Source organism: Indicator indicator, chromosome 6 (assembly GCF_027791375.1).
Source record: "Indicator indicator isolate 239-I01 chromosome 6, UM_Iind_1.1, whole genome shotgun sequence".
NCBI classification, from domain to species: domain Eukaryota; kingdom Metazoa; phylum Chordata; class Aves; order Piciformes; family Indicatoridae; genus Indicator; species Indicator indicator.
Window position 1 is genome coordinate 21,849,493 of NC_072015.1, and position 18,103 is coordinate 21,867,595.

The 18,103-nt window shown below is 38.3% G+C and overlaps 1 protein-coding gene across 1 annotated transcript in view; it reads right to left on the minus strand.

Annotated features, from left to right (window-relative positions):
- Nucleotides 1–18,103, minus strand: part of TENT4A (terminal nucleotidyltransferase 4A) — a 62,856-nt gene that overhangs the window by 11,456 nt on the left and 33,297 nt on the right. The window contains exons 9-11 of the mRNA XM_054381686.1: nucleotides 11,519–11,619; nucleotides 11,078–11,250; nucleotides 1,726–1,884 (exon numbers count right to left, since the gene is read on the minus strand). Of these exons, the coding sequence (XP_054237661.1) occupies nucleotides 1,726–1,884; nucleotides 11,078–11,250; nucleotides 11,519–11,619 (433 nt within the window). The remainder of the gene's footprint in view (nucleotides 1–1,725; nucleotides 1,885–11,077; nucleotides 11,251–11,518; nucleotides 11,620–18,103) is intronic.

An 18,103-nucleotide genomic window follows, 5' to 3' on the forward strand; every position in this document is an offset into this window, starting at 1 on the left:
TAAAATGTATAATCTTGTGTCATGTCCAATATGTCAATAAAGTGCTGAATCAAACTAAAAAGACAAGGACATTGTTGAAGATATCCTGCCCCTGGATATCCAAGAACTGTGACAGAAGGACAGACAAAAAAATATTACAGGTACCTGAATAAATCCAGGTTTCAAAGAAACCAGCTCATTTTATCACAGGCAACCTACAACCCACAACTGGGTTGAGGCAATCCCAAGCACCAATACAGGCTGGACAGTGACTAGCTGGAGAGCAGCACAGAAGAAAAGGACCTGTGGTGCTGGTGGATGAGAAGCTCAACATGACCCACCAGTGTGCACTTGCAGCCCACAAAGCCAGCCAGATCCTGGGCTGCATCAAGAGAAGCATAGCCAACAGGCTGAGGGAAGTGATTCTCCCCCTCTACTCTGCTGTGGTGAGACCCCACCTGGGAGTACTGCATCCAGTTCTGGAGCCCCTATTCCAAGAGGGATATGGACATGCTGGAATGTGTCCAGAGAAGGGCCACCAGGATGATCAGAGGGCTGGAGCACCTCTCTTTGCGAGGAGAGACAGAGTTGGGGCTGTTCAGTCTGGAGAAGAGAAGGCTCCGAGGAGACCTTATTGTGGCCTTCCAGTATCTGAAGGGGGCCTACAAGAAAGCTGGGGAGGGACTTTTTAGGATGTCAGGTAGTGATAGGACTAGGGGGAATGAAGCAAAACTAGAAGTGTATACATTCAGATTGGATGTTAGGAAGAAGTTTTTCATCATGAGGGTGGTGAGACACTGGAACAGGTTGCCCAGGGACATGGTAGAAGCCCCATCCCTGGAGGTTTTTAAGGTCAGGCTGGATGTGGCTCTGGGCAGCCTGATCTAGTGTGAGGTGTCCCTGCCCATGGCAGAGGGGTTGGAACTAGATGATCCTTGATGTCCCTTCCAACCCTAACAATTCTGTGATTCTATGATTAACTTGCATTAAATCTCATATGAAGCAATTGTTCTGACTAGTAGTTTTAATAGTCAAGATTGAGGATGTTTTCCTACAGAAAGAGGCACTGAGACTAAGGAAAACTGAGGACTCTTCTTCCCGTTGTACTAAAACAGATACATTAGCTAAAATACTTCAGGCTAGTTAAGTAACACGAAGTTTTCTTGTTCATTAACCTTCCTGCACATTAAATATTTTGGTAAGAATTCTTGTACACATGCTCATAAATTTCTGTACCTATAATATATTTTAGAGATAGAGACATTACGCGTGTAGGCAAGATCTATTCTAATAATCCAAAAATCAAGACAACTGAACAAGCCTAGATAGGTCAGTACTATTTCTTCAAACTCAGAATCTAGCTTTCAGATACACCACCTATAAGAAGTTTCTATTTCAAGAACAAGAAGTTAAATAACCTAAAGATCTGCCACTGGTTTGGCATCAGAAGTCTCAAATACAACTTCAGGAATCAGGCATCTGATACCCTCCCTTAACCCTATTTCTAGGTGGCAGCATGCTGTGGAAGGGCCTCTTAGATACATTCAAACACAAGCCCCTTTCCCACCCATTCTTCTCCCCACACTTCTGATATGGCAGATAATTTTATGATTACACGAAGCTTAGCACATGCTATACGAAGGTCATCTTCAAAGGTTTTTAGACTGACAGCACAGCGCAAATGAGCTACACTTCCTATTTGATAGCTTTCTTATGAAAACGTTGCTCCATTTAATTGGCTCATACCTGATTACTGGCAGCCATTATCAAGGTTCTCGTAGGCGCAGATTGGGGTTTACCACTTGGCATAGGCAATGCGGGTGGTAAACTGGCCATAAGCTGAGTCGCTGCTTGCAGACTGAACTGGTAAACATTAGGAGCTGTGCAAGGTGGTGTATCAGAATCCTTTTGGCAGAGAAAAAGGGGAAAAGAAAAGCAACTTTACAGAAAGTACAGTTTATACAGGCTACGCATGTGAAAATGTACCCACATATCAACTTGTGTGAATACTGTAAAATTTACTGGGTTTTTTTATAATGATAAAAGATAAAATACAAACCAGTACTATGTTTATTTTACACGTCTAGCAAAAGTTCAGTTGAACCTCAATCAAGGAGACAAGGTCAACAGGTCTATGGCAATCAGAGGTCAGTTCAAGTCAGGGCAATCTAAAGCCAGTCATACCTCTACAAAATTTGAATTCAAAGATAGGAACTATCTTTAGGAAAACAACAGAATGAGAAGAGCAACACTGTTAGTGAAACAAGGCCTAGAATTCCAGGTGCCATGACAAAATCAGTCCTCTGAACAGCGTACGTACAGCAAAGTTACTCACTGTAATTGTTATAGTCTTCTCCCATTCTACCCAGCAACAGCAAAATTAGGGCTCCACCTACCAAGAAACAAGGAGACGGTCTGCCAGTCAAGACTAGTATACATGCACCAGTCATTCGCTTCACTGCTAGTTAGGAGTCCTGTTTCCCTCCCTTACAATCAGAAATGTGAGTGATAATTTTTCCAGGGAAACAAGATGGATGTAGGAGTACAGGAAAAAAATACTTCAATGAACTGGGGTTTCTGATTACTATTTGCCCTACTTCCAGTCTCACCAACAGTAATTACAACGTACCATAAAGCATAGTGATGAAGTTAAAATACTGTGTGCCTGGAACACTTAACAGACAACAACCAAGGAGGCAAGCAAAAATGCAGTGATTTATAGGAACTACTCAAGTGTGAAAACACCCAGCTATTCTTCATCCCAGACAAATGTTTTTTCTCTGCACAGCCATCTGACAGTATAGGAGGAGACAGGGCTAGTAGTAGTTTATAAGTTACCATATTAAAAGACGTTATTGGCTCAGATCATCATCGATCTTTACTGTTAAAAGTAATGACTGAAAAATTTTATTGCTTGTTCTCTGAAGATTAATTACCTGGAAGCAAAAGCTCTTAAATCAAGCAAACTTCTCAATAGACTCCTAGCACTACACTGCTTGCCCTTACATGACCTTGCTTTCCACATCACATTTTTTTGTGTTAGAGAATAGGCTGTCTAGGAAAATATTTTCAAGAAGAGGAACAAGAAATTTTAAAGCTGTCTATTCAAACCAACACGTTATCTTTTGAGATGCAACCTTTGCAAACTTGACCAAAGAATAGCTTAAGTCTCTCCACTCAAAGAATCTCCCCCTTCTGTTTAAATGCAATTATAACCCTAATAATTCACACACCTAACCCAAATGGGACACACCTCATATATAAGAATTCTATGGCGTTTTGTGCAACAAAAAACTTAACTCTGGTATGGAAGCAACAGCAGATGGAAAAGACAAGACAGCCCTATGGTTTAACTGAGACTAGATAAATTTCAGCATAAGGAGAAAAATTATTTTATTTTTTTGTAACGCATATGTTATGGTGTCTCAAACTTACTGATACGTGTCTCATATCCCATTGAAGTGTATTGCAGCTCTCTTACGAGGTACTGGACTAATAACAGGACTGCTATATGGACTCTATATGCTCACTTAACAGCATAGAAGTCCTTTTGTGAAAAAGGACATGATCATCCTCACTCAAATTGGAAGGTTAACCTCAGTGATAAGAAAATGGAGCCTAATGTGAACAAAACTGGTTTTCCACAAGTGCTGCCTACACTCAAGGTTGAAGTCTTACTTGGTTTCCTGGACAGGATTCTTAAGTGTAATGTGCAAACCTGAAGGTCTTCTGAGTTTCTGTAAGTAAATGCATAAAGGTAATATTCTGACAACAGCTCTGACCCTTACTGGGGATAAGGGATACACTGTAAAAAGTCAAATGTAAATTGAAAAGGTAACATCCCTTAACTCATTTTAGCAAATAATCTAGGAATAAAGCTACGATGACTGCACAAACAGTCAAGGTAAATTCTCTTGAACACTACTATTATGAATACAAATCATAGAGTCCCACATGTAAGGAAAATATCTTGTGAAGAGATGCTTTGGGAAACAAAGAGACTGATAGATACAGGTTTATCCTACAAGGATGTTTCCAGTTTAAAATATCCTGTTTAAACTAGTTTCAACTTCCTGAGTAAGAACCTAGTATCTGGAAGGAAGATTTCTACTATTCATAGTCTTGATTACTAAAGACTCATTAATTTAATGTGGGAAAGAAGAGAAGTTATGGAACAGATGTAGAAATCCAAATGCTACCAATGAACCCTCATCTAACTGCAAATATTGCTTGTGAAATGAAATCCCCTAGCTTTCAGTCTAGACAAACAGTGAAACACTGTAACCATATGGAAGATGAAGAACTATGACAATCTTACAATCCAAAAGTCTCCTCCTGACATCAGAAATCAACAAAACTCATATCCCATTGTAAAATACATCAGTATCTAATCAGCAAGAGAATATTTACTCACCAGAAGCTCCTTATAAACTAGGTAAGAACTTATTTCAATTGCTTTAATAACTCAAGTTTTCAGATACAAGGTAAGCTGTACTGGCAGATTTACCCACTAAGAAAACTATTCTTTTTCCACAGATTTCATGTGCACTTGATTACACATTCATAAACTTCCTTTCCATGATTCTAAATGCATGAAAAAATGGCACCTTCTGCTTTGTTTCATGATGTCATCAGTTGAAGTTTCAGTTGACTGATTGCAGCTACCACTTTTGAGCTATTTCCAAGATGGAGTGGCCTAAGGAGATGATCTCATAATCTCAGTCTATTACATTTTGGCCCAGTGGTAAAAGTGAAATTATTCTAGAAGTCAGTATTCAGAAATCAAAACTTAAACAAGTTTCTTGCTAATATGACAGATTTGGGCTTTTACCTTGCACTCCCCATCTGCCAAGAACAAACTATGGAGGCCCTAGCATAAAGGTTCTTGTTTCCATTCTCCAAATTCCTTTTATTAAACATTTTTTTCCTCTCTCCCACAATATGCAGAAGATAGATGTGAGAGAACAACAACCATTTCAGTAAAATTGTGCTCCACCTTTAAAAGCAAAGAACTGAAAACAGTGAGAAAACTGGTGTTTGTAGGTAACACTTTTTCATGTGCCCTTCTTCCTTACAAGTGAAGTGACTTAACAGAAAACTGTTGCCAGTCTTACTCCTCTTAGGCTGCTTTCCCCATTCTAACCTTATCCATTAGCATCTGACAGAGCTAATTTAGAAGTGAACCACAGAAATAGTAGTCCTCATTTTACTAGCTTCACCTTCTGCATCAGCTCACCACAGGATTAGGTGAAGACCAGTACAGAGAAGCAGGAGCAGCTAGTGAACAGCAACATCACCAGCAAGAACATGTAACTACTAAGCTTAGCAAAACCTTAAAACAACACTCCTTGGAACACAAAGCAACACCAGAAAGCTTCAGACTTGTATTAGTTTGGGGCCACAAGCAGGAGCAGAACTTCAATGTATGCTTTTGCTTAAGAGATTTTTACCCCAGCATACTTAACCCTGCTTGACAAAAGGTGGTTTCATGGATTACACCCCTCCATCTCATTTCTTCACATCAGCTTGTATCATTTCACTTTTTGGTAGGTGGAGCCATAACTTTAAACTACTGTGTAAATAAATTAGAATTCAAGCCAACAAAATTTGTAGTTCTATGGGACGTGACATAGTAGAAAATTTCTATCAATGCATTGGCACCATTTCCATTTACCTGCCTATAAACAACATGAAACAGTCTCATGTAAGATGTAACTGGCTGATTTTTCTGCCTTCAGGTCAAATGCATTACAAAAGGAAAATATCTTAGCCATTGTGCTTACAGGAGGGGAAAAGTGAAAGAAGCAATACAGGATACACAAAAGCACACTGAAAAACATGCATCCTCCTAAAATTAGTTTTCCTTTTACAGAGACAATTAAAAGGCAACCTGATTAGTTACCTACCAAGAGTAGACATAAGCACAATACCTTTTGAACCTCACTTCATTATATCCTGCCAAGCCTGACTGCAGGCTTATTCCGTGTTACATCAATACTCACTGCATTTCAGATAAGCCATCTTAAATAAAATTTTCCAGAAATGCACTAATTCCCTTTGGTACCTCTAAAACTTACATTTAAGAGGCTCTGAACTGGTTTATATTGCTAAGAGTACAGTAATATTTCAAGTTAGTGTTTATTAAGTTAAGCACCAAATTATAGGACTATGCATATACCATATACTAGAATATCAATATTGAATTCAGTTATTCTTGCATCCTAAAATGGCTTAGGTACCTCTGGTCTTTTTCATTTGGTTTGGGTTTTATTTTTAAGGGGAAGAATCTTAAGATGCAGCAAGAATATGACTAGCCTTTGGCATCGCAAAGTTATCTGAGCAAAACTGTGTGCTTCTCTCCTTCCTTTACTGACACCATAGCAGAAAAGCAAAATTTTACTTGCTGATTTACACATTCCCTCTGTACCCTTTGCAGATTAGAATAATTTATTGAATAAAATTACTTAATTTTGTGTTCAAAATTGTGCCTCCTGCCACTCTGCAGAAATTTACTTTTACTTCAGGTGGATACAGGTAAAAGACTGCTCAAGCAACTGAGACAGAAGAACTCCAGGAGAACGCGGGAGGATATTAAACAGCACATGGTCGGAGAAACGGATTTAAAAAAAAAAAAAGTGGGACTATGTTGTGCAAACAGTCCGAAAGAACATACCGGAAATGCTAAAATGTTAGAGATAGAGATCATCTTCTCCCCCAAACTGGACTACAACAGTATCTTGTTCACTCAAAACTTCAACCACCCTGACATGACTGCATGGTCTTTGAGAAGTCAGAACTCTTCAAAAAATTTTGTTGCAGAAGCCCAAAGAACGTTATCATCAAAGAGAGGTATGATGTATGAAATTCCTCAGATTCATAAATTCGAACAAACACCTGTAGTGGACTAGATATAAGATTATATACCCATTATGTGCCAGAAAAGAGCTTTAAAGCTTTCGTAGGAGCCATTACATCTATTACTGATATGCAGGTACCACTGTCACACAAAGTGCTATGTTTTGGCATTACAGCAACAAGACTGTAGAGTATATTTAGTACAAGAAATTACATGAGACCAAAATGAAACTGCAAAGACACCTCGAATTATTTTTATTTGGCAGGAGGTATTCTTCAGCACTACTCTATGGCTTCTAAGATAATAAAAAACAGCTTTCCAATCTTAAGCAACAAAAAAATCCAGGTTACCAGTTACAGAGTGCAGGGCCAGAACAAAAAAGCACCCACGAAAACAAACCAAAAATCATTTTTCAAGAGAAATTTGGTTATCAGTTAGGTTCTCAGATCGACATCTGCAACTAGCCAGAACAAGCAAAGAGCTGGGGGGGCAAGCACAGATAATTTAATCTAGTTTCAGATTCTCATAATCACATAACTAAGGTTAAAGTGAGATTTTCTGATGCCAGAAGTATCTCTTGCTCCCATAAAACAAAATCTCACGTTGCACTGTCCTTGACAGCAAAGATATTTTTAAAGCATCTTCCATTAGTAATTTGAACAGTTGTTGGATCACATAGGAATTCATAGTATTTTGCAATTTACCCGTCTGCCTGAGTAAGTAAAAAATACATACTGCCTTTTTGCCAGGGCAGCATATGGTATTCTGAATACCTGCACAGCAGAATACTTCATTGAGAACAGACATTACTACATGGACTGGCTTACGAACTAACAGAATCCAGAAAAACATATGCACAGTCAAATGACAACCACAGCTCTTGTATCCATAGGCTTATTTCCATCTGTTTCTCAGTTTGCTGATCACTAATATTTATATTCTTCACACAGCTAAAGTATTCTGCAAGGAACTACATTTTCAGTGCCAGTAGTGATACATGAATTTCTCTTCTACACTGGCCCTTACAAAAGTCTTCTTTCATGACTAAGATTTTGCCGTTTGCTAAAACACTTATGAAAGATCACACAACTAGAATTTTACAAGACTGATAGTACTAGCCTAAGGCATTTTGTAAAGAACTTTGCAGTTTTGCAAAGTCAGTAAAAGGATACCTTTATGTACAGATTAGGATCCAGTCTCATTAGACCCAACTCTTAGTTTTGGGCTGCACAGTCAGTGGCCCCAGAAGTGTGCTCCCCTGCAGGCTAGTCCTGGATGTGCAGAGACGAAAGCATCCTGAAAGTGAGGTGATGTACTGAGAAAAAACACATACATCTAAAATACATGGGGAAAAAGAAGACTGTCCTTGAAGTCACTTCTCTTGCTCCTCAGTGGTACGCAAGTTCTCATCTTCAAAATACTACCATCACTGTAGTCCCCAAAGGAGGGAATACAGTAGCAGGAACAGAAAGAACTTAAGGTACGAAGGCCTTGTATCCCTACGCTGTCATTTTTATGAGTACATAGAAAAGGTGAGAGGTTGACTTCTAAACGTTCTCTGGTTTATGCCAACCTAGTCTCCAGAAAAACTTGATTCTTTTTTCTATTCTGACACCTGTTACCCAGCTGCTGGAACACATATGTAACCACTGCTATCTGCAAAGTGCCTCTGTGTTCAAGACAGGAGGAGCCTTGTCTATTCAGCGACTGACCCATACTATGGACAAGGTAAAAAATAGTAATGCTGCCAGAACTTCAAGGGAGCACATTTTCAGAAACCATACAGCATACTGTATTACAACCATTGAACTACACTGTTTAACCAAAAATTCAAGAATCCCAATGACAAATATTGCACTGTTTTGATAATGCTTGCATAAGCAATACTGCCAATATTGCTTCTAGGACATACCAACATCTATGCAAGGCCTCCAGACTTATGGCCACCATACAGGGATGTGACAACTTCAGAATATAACTACCTCTGTCAGAGTGGACAGCTGGAATAAGAGCGATAATATGACCAAGTGAAGTCATAAATTGCCAAGGTCATTTCCTCTTCCTCAGTATATGCAAGTTGACTGCTATTATACCAGTAGACACATAGCAGAAAAGTCAAGGTAGAGCTAATCACTATTACCAGTGAAATTTTAGCAGTAAATTGAAAAGCAAATACACTATCAAGTCCCTCTAATTTGACAGCTAAACTCTCATAATTGATACACATGAAAAAAACCTGTAGTCATGCAAAATACATTTCCAGAAAGCGTCCTGATGCAAATCTTGTGCTTAAAGAGAATGGTGATGTCATAGGGATGAGGATTTTTTTCTATCAAAATAAAATATTAATTACTGGGAAGCCATCAGCAAACTATCAGTCTAGGATTTCTATCTCCTGCATTGTTTTTATAATCTGTGCCTTGCTTTCAGTTTTTAGTACCAGAGAAGTTCAGAAGATTCAAATTTAAATTTAAATGGATATAGATTCATTCCTGAGAACAATCCTTAAACAAGAATCAGTTAACCACTACACATTAACTCTCCAGTGATGAAATGCAGCATCTTCATTCTCTTTTGTTCTGAAACTGGTACGAAAGTTCAGTGTGTCATACCTGCATTCACTGCAGGACACCAGAAATTTTGCCCCAAATACATGTTCCTCTGCTGGAGGCTGAGCATTTTACTATGCCAGATCATGCCACAGAAAGCCTTTTCAACTCAACCAGGACGGCTCAACCAGAGCTTGATCATGGTCACACACCCAAGTGTGAGTACAATGAACTCATCAGCTATTTATCAGAAACCTGCCATTCCATTCCAAATTAAGATAACTTGCTGGCACTCTACTAATGATACCAATAAACAATCAGGGCTTAAACCAGCATCTGTCACAAACACATGGGCAAAAGGCTTTTTATTCTATTAAAAAGGGTAGCATTTCTGTTGACTTTTTGAATGCTCAAACTGATTTGCATGTCTAACTTGTTGAGAGCTTCCTTTTCAATTTACATTAATTTCTTTGGCATCAGCAACGAGGCTTCATCCTCAACATCAGGCAAAAAGGGACTAAGGGGAAATCATAAACACTCACTATCCATTACATTGGGAGTGCAAAATAATAAGCTAGTATGTACATTTTCTTGTGAAACCTATTACAGCAAAATCTTTCTTACTGACGTACTCAAGCCAGGAGCACATCTAGTACTACTACTGGTGTCATGCTGTTCTTTTTGCATTAGTCAAAAGGTGCAACTGAAGTATTCACCACGTTTACTAGAGGTGGAGTGAAACACTTCAATACAAAATTCAGTAGTGTGAAGGAATTACAGAAAGTAACCAGAACATATAAAGAAGGTTCTTGTCCCTCAAAAGTTATTAATTTTTTATTGAATAGAACTCCCAAATTTAATTCCCTATCTGGCTAGTTTTTTTTTTTTTTTAAACAGTCAAGAAAAAGATATCTGGACCTCTTGGCATCATCCAATTATTCATTATTGTAGTTAACTGGATACTACATCTTGATGCAATCAATACCTCTGTCTAGCACAGAATGCTTCAGTAGATTTATGAGCACCTTGCACCATGCAATACAATTTTGTGTTTGAAAATCTGCACTGCCCAGTTCCATGCTGATTTAACTCCATACCAAAACAAAAGCATCTCATTGAATCTTAAGAGTCTAAGAACATACCTCAAAAGACTGTATCTTCCTCTTCCAGGAAGTTATAATAAAGCCCTGCAATTACTTTCAAATTGCACTTTTAAACAATGAAACTGACAGTAAAACTTTACATGATGGTCTTATTACCATTAAAACATGAACTGACTGCTTGGCTGAAAGAGTAAGGAATATTATTCACCTTTACAGCACAATATCATGCTCATACTAAATTTGGAGCATGGGAAAAAAAGGACTAGAACTTGACAATGGGAGATTTTGTTTGATGGGAAGCTTTCTGAAGATCTACTACTTCTGTTCTACTTAACTGGCTACTGCTAACTTGGGTTTCTCATTTTATTACATCTAACTACTACCACAAAGAGTAACAAAAATTTAAGATGGAATCAAGACCCATTTTATGAAAAACAATTCATTTTAGTAATTTTTCTGAACAGGGGAAGCAATTAGTTTGCTTTACCAGCTTAGGGATACACATTAGCTGCTGTTATATCAGTTGAGACGTTGAGTGTGATAAACGCTGATTCTTATTAGCTTAACCTACTAAAAAACAAAAAGCTTACAATGTCACTGCCAGAGAGAGATGATACAGAAGAGGCAGAAGAACCAGAAGATAACTGCTGTGTACTAGCCAATGACAAAGTCAAGCGTTGGTTGTAAGATGGTTCAGAGTCTCTGTTCTGTTGCTGTTCTCCATTGCACGGAGCTAGCTGGTCTCTTATTTTCAATCTATTGTCTGTTAACAGAAAACATAAGCATCATTTAAGAGCACAGAATACAAACATACTGGCCAGGCCCTGAAATTGAAGAGGAGCTCCACTTTAACAAGCTCATTCAAAAACAGGCTCAGAAAACTTGTCTTGGGTTACAAAGCTACAAATTCTTTTTATTTTTTCCTACATAACTGAGCATGACTAATTTCAAGGCATAAGCATTTTGACTTACATCAAATTCGAGAAAAAAAAAATATTCAAGTTGGTTCCAAAGATTCCTGCTATACCTACCAAGTTCAGGTGATATATTAATTTTGCTCCCCCACTTCTTTTTAATCCAGGCCCTGTAGTCAATCACTTCTTGGGTCACTTTGATGATTCTACCTAATGTGCTAAAACAAATTTTTCAATTAAATATTGAACAATGATTGTTGGTCACATATTTGCAAGCATTTCAATAAGCAATCAAATTATGCTAAAAACAGTTTAAGATACCCCTAAGCAAATAATCCATTTGAACTTTCATTTGTTTAGTGTACACTTTAAAAAATGATGCTTCAGTAAATTAAGGTAGTATGTTACTTATCGTCTACCATACTCATGCAAGCAGACACAACCAGAATTTTTAGTCTGTATTTCTAACAAGAATGTACATGCAGATACCAGTATACTTGATGAACACAACTGATAGGTTCCTGCATATCTCCACATGGAAAATATTTTTCCTACAAAAGTTTTGAGATGCACCCAGCCCTCCAGTTGACCTTCATGCTGAAGATAGACCTTCACTAGTTTTTCGTTACAGATTTACAAGATAACTTAAAAGGTGTAAGATCTCCACAATTATAAGTGAATTATCGTGGATTGTAAGTGAATTATCATGGATTGTGATATAGCAGAAACAAAAAACAGACTGATTCCAAAAATCAGAGTAAGGTTAGAATTGAAGAAAATTCGTAACATTAAGTGGTTCAGAGAAAAAGCCTACCTGGTCCCTCTGAACAGTGATAAGTTATCAACCTGTACAAAGTAATATTTTTTCAATACAACTTCACAGCATTCAGCTATATGAATTGTATTTCTTGAGCAGAAGTTGCATCTGCGTTTGAGAGCTAAGCTTTCCTTTCTTCAGGGTCTAGTGGCCTAAACAGCAACTATAAAACTCCAAGTTCAAGATACATAAAGGACTGAGTATTGTACAAAAATGGCCTGTGGAAAGTTACAATCCTAAAGAGAGTAACATTGTTTTAGCTTTGAAAATCAGTTACAACAAAGTTTATTTTTCATTTCATATCATAAAGGTACATTGTACCTTTCTTTTGGTTTAGGTGTATAATGGGAAGGGAAAAAATACAAAGCCTAAATACATTTAGACTTACTAGGTCATTTCATAGTAAGATTTTTTAAATGAGCAGTAATTCTCCTACTGGCTTTGGAATTACTACTTCATGCAAGACTAAATTCTACATGTTCCATGTTCAGTCTTCCATCTTTAAAGACATGCCATTCTATTCGTACTGAAAATGGCACTCCAGCATTTTAAGCAAACGTTGAATAAAACTACAAGTTATGAGTCCAATAGCTGCAGAAGGGCTGCACAGAATGTTGTCCACTGTTCTACATAGGTAGATAAAATGATGCATGTTCAAAAATAAAATCTTGAATTTCACATGCAGAATTATTGGCAGGATTCTCACCACTCAACACCTAAAGATCTGGATTATAATAGGTAATTCTAGGGAAGCCACAGTTTGATAGTCAAGTGGAGGACATTAAGAACAAATAAAACAGTATAGTATTTTGCCCATGTATGCTCGCATGACAAAGGCATTTTAAATACTTGATGTAGTTCAAGTTTCTCAAAACAGAAATTAAGCTAGAGAAGACATCAAAGACTGGGATGATCAATACTGCAGAGAATCAGCTGTGGCCCAGGAGCTGCAGTCCAAGACACCAATGCCAATATTGGACTCAAGCACACGTGACAAGTCTTTTCAGCACTGTGACACAGAAGGAAACCTTGTAGCTAAGAAGTTTCATCTGATAATGCCTTCAAAAAGATCTGAGCATTTACTCTGGGATAACCTATACATATAAAAACTACTACATGCTGTGGTCTTAGAACCAGAAAATGAATATGGATTGAATAATGCAAGCTCTTGTGGAGGAGTTTGTCAAGTCTGAAGCTTCATGGGAACACTTTCCCAGAAGCAAATAAGTAGTCATGCCTTCACAGATCAGAGGGAAAATGAATGCTCTAAGTTGGTATTTTTATCAACCTAGATGATTGGAAGAGCAAAAATTCCTACTAAATTCGTGTAAAGGGTGAAACTAATGATACATCAATGGTTATGGCAGAGTTGCACATACAGAAGCTGAGAATCTCTTCTCTGTGAAAGGAGCTAGAGAGAGAATATGAGGTCAAAGCCCCAAGCTCTCACTTTTGGTAGAAATGTTGAAAAAATTTGCTAAGCCATCAGGTCGGACCCATTCTATACTGATGGCACACCAAAATTAAAATCATTCATTGTGAGACAAGTGATCAAGGCTTTACTGCCATGTACTTAATACTGCAGCAAAGAAAGAGGAAGCATGATCAAACTAGATACTGCTCTCTAAGAATATCATTTCATGTGTATTTTGCTCAAGCACATCCACAGGGTTAGAGAACAACTTTAAAATTTTCAAAATTTATGCTTTGATCCATTTTCAACACAAAAACACTCAGGCACACAAAACTCATCTGTCCCATCTTTTGTTTAGGGAAATTCAATGTTTTTGGGTTTCTTAGATTTGGCTGAGGTCAGAATTTCTAGAGGCACACTCCTACAATTCCTCAAAGATGCTCTTTTGAAAGATGTGAGGAAAAACAAACAGTTATCTGGTTAATAAAATTAGCCTTCCTACAAAAGGTGTCCCTTTAAGGTTTTTCTTTAATATTATCATATAAAAAAACTAGTAATAAGCTGTTTACATACTTGATTTTATTATATGAACCTAGAATTTTTTTACACACTGCAAGCTCTCAGTTCACAGGGACACTTTCTAGCTGTCATTATAGTACTACTACAGGCCAAATCTTAAGATCACTCTTAAAAGGCTCAGATGGCTGACAATCTTAACTAAAGCTCCACTCAAGTACCACATGAACAAGTATCAGAGCAGGAAAGAACAATGCGAAAGAACAATCAAAAGAAGTTTCATTGGCCTTAACTGCACTTAAAAAATATCCCGCTAGTATTAAAAGGGCAATACAATCTCAAAAACAGACTAAGAAACACCAAGGGAGGATACAAAAAAAAAAACCACCAAAAAAACACAACATATACCACACTAATACACCACTGTCCAAAACCTTTACCCAGAGAAATACTCTGTAGAAAAAGCTGATACTGCTATGTTATAGGTTAAGGCCAAAGAGTCCTATCATAGACATAAAATTCTTCCAGAAGATAGAGTCCAAAAGGGTGGACATAGGAAATTGTTATTCCATCCCATAATCCTGCATCCCTATATAGGCAGACCTCACAGGCAGTTCTGCCTCTTTCTCTCTCCTCTGCTCCAGCATGCAGCAGCTGCTATCTCTTTAGTTTGTGGGGGAGTGCAGCCTTCTTGGCAAGCTATTTTCTTGCTGCACAGCTGGGCCTAATGTGCCCAGCTAGCATGGGGTGGGAGTGAGGCCTAGGGGGGGAGGTTTAGATGGCTGGGGGGATGTTTTTTGAATGCATCACTGAGGCCTAGTGAGGCCTAGTGCTGGAGGGAGGGAAGTTTGTCTGGTTGAGGCCTGGTAGAAGCCTGGCAGGCCCAGCTGGAGAGCCAGGCCTGAGCTGATTTTGATTGTGTGTGTGTATATATATATATATATATATATATGTACATCCTTTTGCCTTTGTACCTTTTGTACTTGATTTACTTTTGTAAATAGTATTTCTATTTAACCTCCCATTCTGTGCAAGTGTGTTTATTTGCTCCTTTGGGGTAAATTCACTCTGTCTTCAGTCCAGAGCTGTTTCAGCTCAAACCAAGACATGCTGATATCTTTTAAGAGACTGTATACATTCTACTGACAGACACCCACCATTCAATACATGGAGCAAAGGAAGGCTTGTTTCAGACAGCACGTTTCTGCTTTGTCATCAGAATTTAACACTCCCTTTGACAGCTCCCAGGACTACCTTGGCAAACCAGGGGCAACCTAAACTTAACATACAGACCTATTAGCAGCAGCATCAGTTGAACTACACATTAGAGACTAAATAACTTCTGTATTTTTGAGGATTATCACCTGTAAATGACAAGGACATGCAGTAGCAAAATCCTGCCAAAACTTCCTCAGATTCTTAACTCTGGCCTATTGGCATGACAGTCCGTTTTCCTCATCCACCTGCACAGACCACATCTGGTTCCAGTAAGGAGAAACCTGTTACCAATCTGCAACTCTAGGAACCTAAAAAAGGCTTCAAAGCCTTAGTCATAACTGGAAGGGCACATCACAGCACGACCAATCTTCATTCTTCATTTTGTATGACCACATGACCTCAAGTGTGTCTATGCTGCTGTTCAGAGATGCAGTCTAAGCACACATCTGTATCTGCATTATGCAATAGGTCAATGCAAAGACAATATCCTGACCTACAGACGTATGTATTAACCTAAGGATGCATCTCTGTCACGTTCAGATCAACACAATTTATGGCTGCCAAATGGTACAGTAACTCTCTCCATCTTCTCCAAAACAAATTCCTGCTCCTTCTCTTGCTTCTGATTTGCCCATCACACAGCCACAAGCCAAATGAACTTATTCACGTGACACGTGTTACGGTATTTGTTTTCAGACCAGAGAGTTCATCTGAGTCAGCATCTGATTGTAGGATTGATAGATCTGATCCAAGGCAAAAGTCAGGAACACACAGACTGAGAAGGAATTAAAAGGGAAGATAACAGGAAATAACCTAAGGACAGGTCAAACAGAGTATAAAGTGAAATTGCACCTTAATATAGAGACAATGAACAGGGCACTAACAGATACTCTCACTATTTCAAAGAACGTGCATAAATTACCAAGATCCTGTTACCAAGTATCTGATAATGTTTCCTGTGGTTTACCAAGAAACAGAATAAAATCGGAAAAACTAACTTGAAACTTTATGTCCAAAGAAGAGCAAAGAAGCTGGTGAAGGGTCCAGAGAACAAGTTTTACGAGGAACAGCTGAATGAATTTGGTCTGGAGAAAAGGTGGCTCAGGGGAGACCTTACTGCTTTCTACAACTACCTGAAAGGAGGCTGCACTAGGTGAGGGTTGGTCTCCCACAAGTAACAAGTGACAGAACAAAAGAAAATAGCCTCAAGTTGCACCAAGGAAGGTTTAGGTTTGACATTCTGAAAAGTTCCTTCACCAAAAGGGTTAACAAGTGCTGGAACAGGCTGCCCTGGGAAGTGGAATCATCATCCCTGGAAATATTTTAAAGATGTGTAGATGTGGTGTCTAAGTGACTTGGTTTAGGTGTGGACTTTGTAGTGTAAGATTAATAATCAGACTCTAGATCTTAAAGCTCTTTTCCAAACTAAATGATTCTATAATTCTATGAAAAAATAAAATAAAATAAAATCACTCCTTACAGATTTTACTTATGACACACTTCTCTAGAAATAGCCTGAACATGAACTGTTGTTGAGGTTCTACAACAAACTTGTTAGCAAACAGTTCATTATCCATCTATTGGTCCTTTGACACTGACAAGACTAGACCTGGGGGAAATACATAGTTCAATGCTGTTCCTCTTGCAATACCACTCCTCTAACAGAATGACAAGCCACTGGCATGATGAATTCTGGGACTCAGACATCACTGGCACAAACAGTGATGTAGAAAGGTGAGTCATATGTATGACCCCTGAACACTGCTGCTGGAACTTCTCCCCAGGTCTGAAGTTTTGATAAAATTCAAACATGTTCCCAAACAGAGTAAGAAGTGCACATGTGAAGTACAAACATTGATGACATGAGGCTTCCATTAAATGCATTTACAAATACACTTTTTGATGCTTGTCGGTACACCTCACAAGAGAAGGACTATATGCTTTGGAGAACTGCAGAGAAGTTAATGAAGGCCAGGACCCAAGACAAGCAAACTTTCAGGATTTCTTAAGTTGTTCTCTCTACACTTAGGTAAAAATGAAGTTCTGCTCAGGATTAAGAGTTGTGTGCTGGTACACATTTAACCGAAAAAATTTTCATCTATCTTAAAACAGCTCTCTCAAGGGTCGGGTGTAATGCAATGCACCATTCCTCGTGTATCTCCATGACAGGCTCAAGTGCAGCCTCAACCTTTATGAATTTAATACTATAGAACACCTAGAGATTTACAGGTACTATTAAAATACTGCCAGTTTTACATACACAACTGAGATTGCATCCACTTTTTGGTAAACTTACTACCAGAGAATTATTTCACCTTACAGTAATAATAATGCTGGAAGTTAACGGCTTGACTAGATGGTACAGTTTGAAGGGGGAACTTTAGCTTAGATCCTGACTGCAAAGACTGAAAGTAAAAATAATGATGTCTATATAATTCATTGAATTGCTAATGAGAATATAGAACAGAAGCATAAACAATTATTTTCTCTTTTCTTCTGTCACTTTTGCTTGCAACTCCTCCCTCTCCTTTCCAAGGCCTTGCCAGGGTATCTCTGTTTTGACTACTGTGTCAAGTAACCAGAAGGAGGGAGGGAGTGTGGGAGGAGGTCCCCTGGAGCTGTCCAGAGGGGTCTGTGGATTTTGTGTTGTTTATAAACTGTAAAAATATATATATATTGTACATATATTGTGTATTTTGTACATATTCATTAAATTTCATTAGTTTGCTTGTAAATA